We start from the raw sequence: 14,023 nt of genomic DNA on the forward strand, positions 1-14,023 counted from the left end.
CTAAGCTTCCCTGTGTATTCCAGGAGAGCTATTGGCATACCCACGTCTTGCATACTCCTAGAAGGTTCATAATGTATCTGTATCCATTATGAACTTCTAAAGAGCTGCCATCATTCCTGCACCTGTGTGCCCAAGGTACTCATAGTAAACTCCCAGTGTTCCTATGCTCATTTCTTCCTGGCTCCCAGAGTCCCTAGTTACAGTGTATCCAGAAGCTCTGTGCTGCAAGAGACTCATGCTCATATGCATCTATGTTCCCAGCACCCCAGTGCTGCAAGAGTCTCTCACTCCTGTTTTCCTAGCATCCAAAGTGCTCCCTGTGTCTTCTGTATCCTTGTGTCACCCAGTGTCTCCAGAGCTGTCTGTGTCTGCACATTAACTGTTGAGCCCCCACAGCTTCCCAGCATCTTTAGAGACTACTGCCTGTGCACTTGGCTGCCCTGTATACTCAAAGTGAGAGCCAGCATTCCTGTGCCATGTACATTCCAAGAGACATTCCCTGCTGTTCCTGTGTACCCAGTGCTTTCCCTGTTGCACCTGTGTTTCCAGCACAAGAAACTTTCCCTCCTTCTCCTGTGCATCCTAATGTCTTCTTCACAGTATCTGGTTAGCAATATCTGGTTAGCAGTAGCCTGCACAAGGGTGCTTCAGGGACACAAAGTAGGAACTTACCTGCAGCAACACTCACCACCTGGCAAATACTTGGCACTACTTAAGCTGGCCATACACCTATAAATTTCCTGCAGATTTTTGATGGTCAGATGGAAAAAGTGCAATAGATTCCTCCATCATCTAAGCTAAACTATGTGACTATGTGAATGGAGGAATCTCCCACTGGGCCAAACTTCAGTATCTTGCCAGTCGGAACCGCTGGCTGTCAAAATACCTTAACAGTCTGATTGAATGCAGGAATTGTTCAGGTGTTTTGAGAGCCAGCGGGGCCAACTAGCAAGATATTGAAGCTTGGCCCAGTGGGAGATTCCTCCATTCACATAGTTTAGCTTAGATGGAGCAATCTGTTGCACTTTTTCCATTTGACCATAGAAAATCTGTAGCAATTTGATATGTGTATGGCTAGCTTTAGACTCTACCTCAAGCACACCACCATCAAGTTTACTTATGGTGGGTCCAGAATCCATGACCATACTTGACACCTATTTGCCCAAACTCTGCTTAAAATTAGACATTTAATTTCTTTTTTTTTTTAGATAAGCCAACGCAAAATACTCTATGAACTACTATAAAAGAGATTTACAATGGAATACCTGAAACACATGTATTACATATTTTTGCCAATTGTTTCACTCAAAATACTGAAATCGTAATATTACATATTCATTATTTTTAGTGATTCAGTTTTAAATGTGTGCAAATTATGTATTCAGAAAGGTAATCATTAATCATATTTAATCATTGCAACCACTTAGAACTTAATTTTCCACTCTGAGGCTTCATAGGCAAAAGGGAAAAAAACGATTTGTCCAGGTCCTATAAACATTTCAACCTATCTATCTAGCAAATGTATATACAAAGGAATACTATGAAAACAGCATGGGGGAAATTGTCTTCCATTGGTTATTTCTAAATTATTATTCAATCTATTTATTTATTACAAGTATTTATATAGCGCTAACAATTTATGCAGTGCTTTACATACTGTACATTAACATTAGTCCCTGCCCTCAAGGAGCTTACAATTTAAGGTTCCTATCTCACATGCATACAGGGCATATTAATATTAGTACCTGAAGGAAACCCTATACTGTATATAGCACAGGAATCCGAAATGGTGGGACCTTAGATTTGGTGCACACACTAGGAATTTTGAGTTGCTTTGTAAAAGATATGTCTTGTGTGTGTTGTCTTACCTTAAAAGTGTGCCAAGGACCTTTTGTATCATTTCGTATATTGCCCTGCCAACGAACGTTCGAACGATCTACCGCTAACGAATTACGTCAGAATCCGAATTCCGAATCCGAATTGACTTTCACACCCGAGTCCCGAAAAACGAACTAACACAAAATCCAAATCGAAACGAAACTAAACACATTTTTTTCCAGTGCACATGTCTACCTTTCACACAGTCTGATCAGGAGGGGATGCATGTATGGATTCTCTGCTGATCAGAATGGATGTCACCATTGTGTCATCTGTGTCCGCCCAATTTTTTCCTCCATCGTGTGATGGAGGAAAAACTACAATTACAGGACCCATGTTGGCCTATGGAGAATTGTATGTAAACAGACATCAGGCACAATCACGTCTGACAAAACGGAACTGTGATCCGTTTGTTTTTCTGGACCTGGCCAGACTTGGGGATAACTGGATGTAAACAGACACTGATCCATTTAGATCCAGCTGCCCATAGACACTGGGCAACCAATCAGGTCTACCTAAAAAACAGACAGGTGGACTTGTTTGGGCCACCCGTCTGAAAGGGCTCTGCGACTTTTTTTCCCTCTTGAATTGTGTATCCAAATGTACCTAGTACAGCTTTATGACAAAGGGCAAAAGGAAGAAGAAGCTTTATTGCCTACATCATAGTATTGTGGATGGACTCGCTATATAGACTGATGGACATTTAATATTGATGATTTCTAAGCTCTTGTATTTGTGGATTTTTGTTTGTATATTTGGGGTGTATAATTAATATATATATATACATATATAAAACAATTTTGTAAGAAGCTAAAGCTTGAAATTCCACTCTAACAATATGTTTTAAACAAAAGATTTAATCTCAAATATTACATGTTTGTCTCTGGAAGAAATGACCTGGGCTGCTCCTCTGCGCCATCTGCTATCAAAAAGGAATCAACTGATCTGTTGCTGCTACGTAATGGAGTGAGCCTTCTGATGTTGTTTGGAGAATATGGTATCTGGACTTGTGCTCTTTGAGATGGAACTACTGCATCTTCATTGTACAACCATGGCGCAAACTTCATAGGGATATTTTGCTCCTCATCAGATGAAAAAACTGGATTATCAAATCCTAAAATTAGAATTTGTAAAACGTTTAGTTTAATACAAGGCCCAAGGACATAATATGTTAACATTAAAACACACGTACAGTATTGATCATGATTTTATAAAATTAAGATTGTTATGGAATATAGCGATTCTTATTACTTTGTGAATTAAGCCTAGTGTGTTTAGATCTTCAGAAACCAGCAACACACAGAAGAGTATAATTGAATAGAGGGCTATTCAATAAAGGGTGAAGGGTTTAGAGAAGACAGGAGAAGTGAACAATCTAGGACAAAATAGCTGATTTGGAAAAATTCTCCAATTCAACTCACTTTCGAGTTCAGCTTCTGCAGGCGTTACCCATCCAGCTATACTATCGCTGCCAAGTGATACTAAAAATTATAAACAGGCATGTCAGATGGAGAGGCCTCCTCAAAATGGGACGAGGACACAAGGAGGTGCATAATCAGCAAGGGTGATGGGGAAAGAAACTGTCTCTAAGCTGGAGTACTTTACCCAAATGCCTCCAAAAAAGTCCTGCAAACTGCCTCAAACCTGCCAACATGTGTACTGGTGCAGGAATGCCAGCAAAACCTGTCTGTAGCTTAGATCACATCGGCATTAGGTTCATCTGCGAACACTCTGCTAACTGTGAATACACTGGAAGACACGCATTTATACATGCAATGCAGAAAGAGAGAAAAACACTCTAGGGGTGAAACACACTTAAATGAAGATGATATACAAACGATAAAGGATCATAATTTGGCCTTAGAAGGAACAAGTGATATTAAAGACCTGTTAAGAATGATGCAAACCGGTTCCTTGCAAAAATCTAATGCTGAAAAGCTAGATGACATTTAAAACAAGCTTAGGGCTTTTTTTGATTCCTCTTAAACCATTACTTGCCGTACAACCGGCTCATAGAGCACTAAACTAGCCCCTCCCACCTGGAAATCACCTAAAGCTGGCTAGACTGCTAAAATACCGGGATCAAGACATTATCCTTCTCAAAGCCCATGACCACTCAAATGTCATGGTTATTGATGCAAAAGTCTCATGGTTCACTGACATTTTTTGCAACAAAAACACAGCAAAATATTGAGAAGTTACAATTCTCCTAGCTACATTATCCAAAGTTCAACATTCTAGTAGATTTTTCAGCATGTTTAGGCCCCTTTCACACTGTCCAATCAGGAGGGGATCCGTTTACTACTGTGACATCCGTGCCTGTTAAGTTTTTTCCTCCATGTTCTGATGGAGGGAAAAATTTAAATGGTCGAACCCCATGTTAGTCTATAGGAAATCAAACTGAATTGTGTTCTTTTACATCAGATTACCCCCGATCCAGCATGATGAGGTCTGGCGAAACAGAACACTGTTCCTTTGTTTTTCAGGACCTGGCCGTAGCCGGGGGAAACTCCATGTAAATGGACGGCCGGCCATTTATATCTGGCTGCCCATAGACTTACATTAGACATTCAAACGGGTCCGCCTGAGAAACTGATAGGCGAACCTGACTGGACCCCCCCTGTCTGAAAGGGGTCTTAGGCACATGTCACAGCCACTTATGTCACAACAGAATGCACTAAAACACTTCAAAACCACAACCCCACATTCCCTGAACCCCTTCTCCCATACCCATATCCCCAATTACAAAATATTCAAGATACAGACTTCAGGTGTGCTTAGTAGGAACTGCAAAACTTGAAATATTGTTCTAAATAACATAACAAATGCAAAATGTAAATAAAGCAAAAAATGAAACAATAATTTAGATTATAATAAAGATAATAAAGATTAATCTATTCTCTGATGGGGTTGACATAGGTACCCAGACAATTTTTTAGGCCAAAAAGCAATTTTTGCCCTCTAACAGCATGTGGAGTGGCAATATATCCGTTTCACTGGACCTCACTGTCAGCCAGCATGTATGGGCAAGGAACTGTATATTACCTTAACAGTAGACTAGGCAAATAATATGGTGACTGGCAAGGATGCAAGGCAGGGCATCTCAATATTCATTAGAACATTCCATCTTTGTCTCATTCAACTTACTGAAGTTCATCACTTTTGGATATAAGTAAATCCGACCAGCCTTCAAAGCTTCAATTTACCCATCAAACATGTGTCTGTTTAAGAGATTCTGCAAGGCTTCAATTCACACAAATTACCACAGAGTTGTGTATTCAGGCCTTCCTTTATGGCTGGCGTGAATTGGCCCAGTTTTATCATAAAACTCAAATGAAAAGTCATCTTCTAGAGGGCCCACAAAAAGCTGCTGCAGAAGGCAGCAAGGAAATTCTTGTCGTAACATCAAAAGAGGCTTGTGTACCATCAAAGAAGAACTCCCCTTTAAAATCAAGAAGGAACCTTTGCAAGCCTTACTTGAGGAAGAGCCCTATCCAGATCTTTCTTCTGTTTCATTGTCTGGACTCTACTAGGACTCACAAAAACCAGGAGTTGTTAAGTACTCTCATTTTTATTCCCTTTTATTTTACTATTCTTATATTTGTCTCTCTTTTCTATGACCTTAATTCTGTATATTTTTCTTGCACTGTTTCCTTTAAAAAAAAGATCTTTTAAAATTACTAAGCTTTTCTCTACGGTCTAAATAAGTACTTAAAGTATCCTTGTCTTTGTGAAGATTGCTACTGTATTGTAAAACCTGTCATAGTCCTGTCTGAAGGACTATGACAGGCTGTCAGACGTCCCAGGGAGCTAGTAGTGAGATGAGGAACCCACTGGCAGTAAGCAGCTGACAGTCCAGAAATGCGGTACAAGTTTAGGGATAATCCAAGAGGGGTAGTCAATGTCCAATCCGGGTCGAGGCAGGCAGCGAAGGTTCAAAGGCGGAAGACAGTCCAAGGATCGGTAATCGGGAAGGATACAAAGGGGCAACAGGCAATAGGAGGATCAGCAGGGAGGCTAGGTGTTCACCATAAGGTGGAATAACTCAGCAATAAGCCAGAGCTCAGGCCAGGTTTTTATAGCCAGGGGAGGTAGGACCACCCCCTGGTCACCAAGACAACCAGGAGGCCTCCCTCCCCGGGAACCAATGGCAGGCGAGGAAGATGGAAGGTGTGTACTGGGAACCTCCCCCAGCAAGACTCACACCTGATAGCCAGATCATGCAGGAACGCTATACTCCCGGGGATGCGCGCGCAGCCTGCGTACTGCGCATGCGTCCACGCCGCGTGACTTGCGCATGCGCACCTGCACCTCGGGCACCAGGTGTTCTACCGAGCTGAAGGGGAACCCGTGCCCGTGGTCCCCGAGTAGAGGTAACACCCCCTGCTTCCCCTGACACAGGCATTGATGAAGTTCACAGGCTGAAGTTGATGAAGTTCATTGAATAGTCACAGCATTTGCTGGGAACAGTGCATGTTTCCATCAAAACATGTGGTGGCTGATTTTGTTTGCAAAAAAAAACAACCCCAGGGACGATGGCTTTCAGTCTGCTTTTATTGTTGTCCTGCGGGCTGGAAAATCTCTCTGCAGGGTGAGGCTGTCATGCTCTTGTGATGGTTCGATTGGATCAAAACTGCGTATAGTGTTGGTGACTTACAGTATTTTGGCAGCTACGTGATGGCAGCTACCATCACAGGGCACACCACTGGAGCCGATGGTGCGGTGCTGTGTGCCGCACCTTGGCGGCAGTGACAGTGCGGTCATCTCTCCCCATTTCTCCTCAGGTGGTCACTCCTCATGTATAGGCTTTAGGATGCTTTCGGGAGATTGGGGGTTACCAATCTCCCCCAAGCATCCTAAAGCCTATGCAAGATCCAAAGCAAAATGGTGCCATGGTGCATGCATCAGAGACAGGAATCAAACTGGGTCAAGCAGGGACAAGCAGGATGAGACATGGCTGACTCCATGCCAGCTTGTGCTGTCCTGTTGGACACCCTTTGGCTGTGTAAGTTAACACATGTACCTTGCTGGTCAATGTCCTAAATATGGTGGTTCAGAGGCACGTGGCTTTTAGGGTATCCTGTGGCAGGCCAGAACAGTGTGCCACCAAATGTTCTCCTAGCCAAAATGCAGCATCAACACAAAACTGCCCACCAACCATTTGATACACACTGTTTTTTTTTTACACACTGAAACTTTAGGATGGCCATGCTGCAGTGGTTACAGTGGCTCCTTATTCAGGATGCATGCAATATTTTGGCACTATTCTAAGAGGCCACAAGAATAGTGAGCCACAATAATGCAGGGAGTACCAAAGCAGTCCCTCTGGTGTGCCTGCTGGAGCACACACTGCAAGGTGACCAGGCACTGACAGCACAGCAGCAGAAGAAAAACTTTCTATTGTCTCAGGGCCAACACTAGCCAAGTCATGACCTACAAACATACTGTTTGTTTGTAGTCTACCAGTAATGTAGCTGCCATTATGTTTATTTAATCTGGAGGCTTTAGCTCACCACACTGGAGGTGTAGCTGCAGGGAAAAAAGCAAAGGGCATAGGTTAGCTCCCCTCACACAAGTTGGCTTTCGTTGTACTGCTTGTTCCTGACTCAGACAAAGCTGCCCTTTGCATGCTGCCCTTTAAAAAAAAAAATTCAAATTTTTACAATCTTCTTGTTCAAGGAGTTGGAAACCCTGCCAATGCAGTTATAGCCAATGCACTGCAATATGGCAATAACTGGGGCACTATATTACGGTTATAACTGCTGGGCCACTGCATTTGGGTGATAACTTCTGGGCCACTGCATTACAGTAATAGCTGCTAGGGAACAGTTTTACTGAGATAACTGCTGGGCCACTGTGTTACTGTAATAACTGCTGTTGTTCTGTGTTACTGTATTAACTGCTGGGCACTGCATTACAGGGATAACAGTTGGGGCAGTGCACTATGGTGATAGCCACTCGGTGTAGAATTTAAGGACTTAAGATTAAACATGAGAATATTATCTATATCACTTCATAAATTTACCTTACTAAACAACAAAAATAAATAAATTAAATTTGTGCAACCCCCATTAGGAAGCCAGGGACATGATCGAAAGGAGTGGTAATGCTAACCGGAGCACATCATGCTTTATGTATGCGCTTGAGCCGTGTGGCCTTTTAGAATAGTGCTCAAGGGCGAATACTGCTGTGCAAGATTGTGCAAATTGTTTGAATGCCTAGATTCTGGATCTAAAGAATCAGCTGGCAACACTGAGGGACATTACCAACATGGAGAGGTGTTTGGACCTTATTGACCACGCTGGCTTGAGCCAGTTTATTGGAGGGGGGTAGTACGGTGGTGCAGGATCCAGAAGTGGGCAGCTAGGTAACAGTCAGAAGACAGTCATGAAGAACTGGGATGACTTTTCAGTCGGTTACTGGCTCTACAGTACGGATGGACTGCACCTTAATGGAAAGAGTGCAGCTTTGTCGGGGGAAAATGGTACAAAGGTTGGTGAACTTTTAGACTAGAAACTGGGGGACTAAAGGACTATTCAGGGCAGTGAACAGGGATCTAAAAGGTCGCATAGCATAGATGTGGGGAAAATAGAAGAAAAAGTGGAGATCACAACAGATAGAAGAGAAACTACATTACCTGAGTCCAATGCAGAATGTTTGGCTGAAGCAAAAATGCTAGCAAAAAAATTAAATGCATGTTCACAAAGGTTAGAAGTCTGGCGAACAAAATGGAAGAGCTGGAACTTCTACTACTTGAGGAAAAGTTTGACTTCATGGGAATATCAGAAACCTGGCTGGATGGCCTTCCTTTTGAAGGAAGTGAATGTGCACAATTACATCACGAGACTGGGAACAGTGCAGAATCCTTATTAATGGTGATCAAAATGGGCAAAAAAAGGTAAATTATTGGTGGGTATATTCTATAGTCCCCCTAACATAAGGAGGAGGAGATTCAACTCACAGATAGAAAAAGAGGGGAACAAATACAATGTTATAATTGTAACTACCCCGATATTGATTGGGCAAAAGAAACTGTCCACTCAAATAAGTCACATCACTTCTTGAACCTAGTACAAAAAACTTTTATGGGACAAATGGTAGAAGCCCCAACTAGAAAAATGCTTTGTTAGATTTACTAATTTTGAACAACACAGAGCTGTTTACAGATAAAGAAAGAAGGGACACCTTCAGAAACACTGATCACAGGGTAATATCAGTGTGTCTGGGCTGTAAAAATAAAATAAAAAATAAAAAAAAGGGGGGGGGGGGGGGCTACTTTAGTATATTGCATATACTGTACTGTTAGTGTTATATTAAACCGTTAGTTTTATAAAGTATTACAGTACTGTCACAGTGCAAAAATAAATAAATAAACAAAAAGAAAAAAGAAAATAAAGAAAAACAATAAATCCAACCCCTAGTCGCTAGTGCAATTTAATTAAATGTCATTTAATATAATTTAACCGCAGGGCAGAGTAAAAGCTAATCACTGGGAGATACTATAACTTATTCCAGGGCGGTGGTAACTTATTCCAGGGCGGTGGTATAAATTAAATTTAGTTTAACAAACAAGTTATTGAACGTGCCACTTGTGAACCACTAGACCTTAGATAAATAAATACACAAATTAGTAGTCTCGATTTACATACAAATAATATAAAAGTAAATAAATAAATAAGAAGGGTGAAATAAAATAATGTCTTCCATGAGTGGGTGTGCAACCAGGGGCATGTCGTGCGCAATGTATGCGTTCCTGTAACATGCGTTCGAGGGGGAATACATTTGCGCGAGATGTGAGCGTGTGAGCGACTTGCTTGTTTGGAAACCCAGATTCTGGATCTAAGCAAGGAACTGGCAACACTTAGGAGCATAACAGTCATGGAAAAGAGTCTGGACATAACGCACCAGGCTGTGGTGGAGGGGGGGTTGGAGGAGCAGGATCCCGAGGTGGGGAGCTGGGTTACTGTTAGAAGGCGGGGGAGAGGGAAGAGTGCTAGAGATGTCAGCCCTGATCTGGTTCACCCCAATAAGTTTGCCAAGTTGCATGATGTTGGAGATACTAGTTCAGGGGGGACTCTGCTGGAGCAGGACACCTCCTCTATCCGGAGGGGGAGTGACTGCTCCAGCTAGGAGGGGAGTCGGATGGAGGGTCAGTAGAGGCAGATCCTGGTTGTGGGAGACTCCATCATCAGGCGGCCTGACAGAGTAATCTGTCATCGGAACCGTGAGCGTCGAACAGTGTGCTGCCTACCGGGGGCCCGTGTTCGACACGTTGCGGAGCAAATTGACAGATTACTAGATGGGGTTGGGCATGACCCAGTTATCATGGTGCACATCGGCACCAATGACAAAATAGGAGGAAATTGGAGTGTCCTAAAAAGGGAGTTCAGAGACCTAGGTGCTAGGATGAAGGAAAGGACCTACACGGTAGTTTTCTCAGAGATACTACCGGTGCCACCGATACTACCTTAATGGGGGAGGTGCAGCATTTCTGGGGGGGGAAATGGTAGAAAGACTGGAGGAGCTTTTAAACTTAAAAATAAAATGACTTAAATCAAATGGAGATACATTCTTCTTAGATAAAAAATATAATAATACAGAAAGGGCTCACTCCAACCTATATGGCTAAATAAAACTGTAAAACTACATGTTAAGGCAAAGAGAATGAGGCTATTATGAACCTGGTCTGGGAGACTGGATGGTTGAGGAGGCTTCCCTTGCACCTCGTGTCTACATGCCCTTTGAGGATGGTGACAGAGGCCAAGCAGACACCGAGTGGCATGAGTGCCAGTAGTTATGAAACCGTGCAAGTAGAAGAGTAATCCAGAATTCAAAGTCGAGGCAAGCCGAGGTCAAAATCCAGGAGGTCAGTTGCAGTACCGAAGCAAGAGGCAGAAGAATAATCAAAACAGTCCAGGGTCAAAAAGGCAGGCGGCAGTCAAGGCAGGTAGTTGAGGCAGGAACGGGTCAAAATCCAGGCAATGGCAATCTAATATTCAAGACAGGAAACAGGAGACACAACACAGACAGGAGCTGATAAGACAATCCAGCAAGTAAGTGACAGGCGGCTTGGTTTAAATAGGGAAGTGAACCAATCAATTATGTCACTTGCTGTGCGCCTTTGGCACCTTTTTCATAGAACACGCTCCATCTGTGCATCACTTCCTGTGCGCCTTTGGCACATTTTTCTTTAGAACACGCTCCATCTGCGCATCACTTCCTGTGCGCCATACTGCGCGTCTTTCTGTGGGAAGTGGTCGTTGTGCGCAAGCGCGTATTCTTCTGCCTAGCGGTACTTGGCGCATACGCGGAACGGGCATGTTGCTTACAATGGCATTTATAAAATGTAAGATGGAAGGGACGGCATTGGCGTTCCTTAACTACAAGGAATTTAACAAAAAATGCAAACTAGTCATCCAGAGAAAAAATTCCAGCACAATGGGCGAAGAGGGTTCTTTACAGTAAGAGCGGTTAAGGTCCGGAACTCACTGCCATCGGCAGTGATTTCAGCCAAGAGTGTAGATTTGTTCAAGAAACTTTTGGACAATTTCTTGAGGCACCATAATAGCCAGGGATACCAGTATCCCTAAGAATGAGATGATGCGTGGACCTATATGGGTTGGACTTGATGGACGTATGTCTTTATTCAACCCCAAATACTATGTAACTATGTAATAAACTATGTAATAAAGTTCATGGTCAATTCTGAGAACATAGACATGTTGGTATGACAAGAATGCTAAACTAAAGAGACTAACTTTAATAAGCTGCAACACACACATTTATGAGACTCAATGGGACCAAATCTTCCTTACAATGAACACTGAGAACATGTGGGAATGCTATAGGGACATATTAAATAACAACATTCACAAGTGCATTCCATTAAGTAACAAGTAACAAAATTTAAACCTGAGTGGTTAAATAGTAAGGTAAAAAGATATAATTTTTGAAGGCCTTTTTTTCTCATTTATATAAGACGGGAGTTATCATCAGGCATTTTGGCACTACACGGATTGCAACAACAAATGAAAAAGAGCAATCAGGATGGCAAAACATTGACTATGAAGAACACACAGCTATAGAAAGTAAAGGAAACACTAAGATATTCTTCAAATATATAAATAGTAAAAGGGTAAAGTCAGAATATGTAGGCCCCACAGGGCCACCATTAAAAATCTTGGTGCCCACTATCCCCTATTCTATTTATCTTAGCCCTTGAACCCATGGCGATCTCGATTAGATCGAATCCGGAAATAACAGGCCTATCAATAGCTGACTACACGCTTAAACTTTCTTTATTTGCAGATGACATATTGCTAACGTTGACACATTCTTCCCTACCAAAACTTAATTGCCTTATTGGACAAATTTGCGACAGTCTCAGGCTTGCGAATTAATCCATCTAAATCACAAGCGTTGAATGTGTCTCTACAGGAAACTACAAGATCACAATTACTAATACGATACTCTTTCCCGTGGTTTTCCTCCCTTCAATACTTGGGAATTAAACTCACCCCTTTGTATTCTACACTTTATCAAGCAAATTACCCGGGATTACTACGCCAACTTAAACAGCTCCTGATTTCATGGAAGGATTTTCGTGTGTCGTGGATAGGGCTTATCCATGATATTAAAATGTCCTTTCTTCCAAAGTTACTGTATGTATTTAGAGTTTTGCCAATATCGGTACCTTCCCATATACTTCGCATAATACAAAGAGATGTTTCCAATTTTATATGGGGAGGGACTAAACCACGAATACATAACCAAGTTCTTTTCAGGCCCAGACTGCAAGGGGGATTGGGGGTGCCTAATTTCCTGAATTATTATAGAGCAGCGCAAATAGCCCCTCTTACACTCTTCCAAAACATATTTCCATAGATATAGTAGATGCCTTCCCCACTTTAATTTCTAATTTACTGTGTCTCCCACCCTCCTACAGACCCCCTTGCCTGGGTCCTGCCATGCAACACTCTTTAAGGATATGGGACTCTGTGAAATATACGGGCCGCCTAATTTCTCCACACCTTCCCCTTCTGTCGCTTACTCATTGCCCTCTCTTTTGCCCTGGGATGGTCCACCCAAAAAGGTTTTCCTGGTGGACGACGGCTGGTTTAGAAAATATATTCTCCATGCTCATGCCCCAGGGGATTCATACCTTTGCTCAGCTCAGAGACTCATTCCAAATACCACTAACTGAATTATTCCACTACCACCAAATTTGTAACTTTATACAATCATTGAGTTGTTTAACTTCTCCACCCTACTCTATTACCCATTTTGAACACAGATGTAGGTGTGATCCACACTCACCTGGCCTGATAACCTTAATCCAGTACTCCCTATCTGAACCTCTTACACAATCCGTTATGCTCTACCAAACCAATTGGGAAGATGATTTAGGCTCATCTATTTCCGAAACTGATTGGTCAGCAATCTGGAGGAACATAAACTCTTGTTCTCGAAATATACTATCACAGGAAAACTCCTATAAAGTATTATTTCGCTGGTATTACACACATCCACAAATTCTTCCCCTCTCACTCCCCTCAATGGACATCAGGGCACTATGAAACATATTTGGTAGGACTGTGCTAAGGCTATACGTTTATGGACCCGAATTTAGGCTCTAATTAATACTGTATTGGCGTGTAATCTGATCAAAAATCCATGGGAAGCGCTTCTACATAAGCCCATAATGGGTTTACGCAAAAATCAACAATGCTTGATATCCAACATTTTCATGGCCACTAAACAAACAATTGCTAGATCCTGGAAATCCCCTGTGCTTAGTTATATGGAAGTTAAAAACTGCATTACACAACTATCTTGGATGATTCCTACACTAAATTTGAGAAGATTTGGGAGGCTTGGATCAACTATGATAATTTGTTGAACTTTGACCCAATCCATCTACAGCTTTGATGGGATCTCCTGCGAAATGTGTTATGTGCCTACCCGCCCTATTACAGTTTAAACCTATTTAATGCTCTATACCCCTTTTCCTGACTTCACTCTATTCCCAATGTCCCATTCCACCCTGTTATTGTTCACACATGGGGCTTAGACATCCGTAATCAGATTACAGTGGTTCCCTCTATTGGGGTGTTATCCACGTAGCCAATGGTTCATTTTGGTTGTT

At 42.2% G+C, this 14,023-nt stretch overlaps 1 protein-coding gene across 1 annotated transcript in view; it reads right to left on the reverse strand.

Moving 5' to 3' along the window:
• Window positions 1-2,679: 2,679 nt before the first annotated feature.
• Window positions 2,680-14,023, reverse strand: part of SLC9A3 (solute carrier family 9 member A3) — a 313,153-nt gene continuing 301,809 nt past the window's right edge. Inside the window, exon 16 of the mRNA XM_018558948.1 lies at window positions 2,680-2,992. Within this exon, the coding sequence (XP_018414450.1) occupies window positions 2,748-2,992 (245 nt within the window). The 3' untranslated portion in view covers window positions 2,680-2,747. The remainder of the gene's footprint in view (window positions 2,993-14,023) is intronic.

Source organism: Nanorana parkeri, unplaced genomic scaffold (assembly GCF_000935625.1).
Source record: "Nanorana parkeri isolate BGI_ZX_2015 unplaced genomic scaffold, ASM93562v1 scaffold370, whole genome shotgun sequence".
Taxonomy (NCBI): domain Eukaryota; kingdom Metazoa; phylum Chordata; class Amphibia; order Anura; family Dicroglossidae; genus Nanorana; species Nanorana parkeri.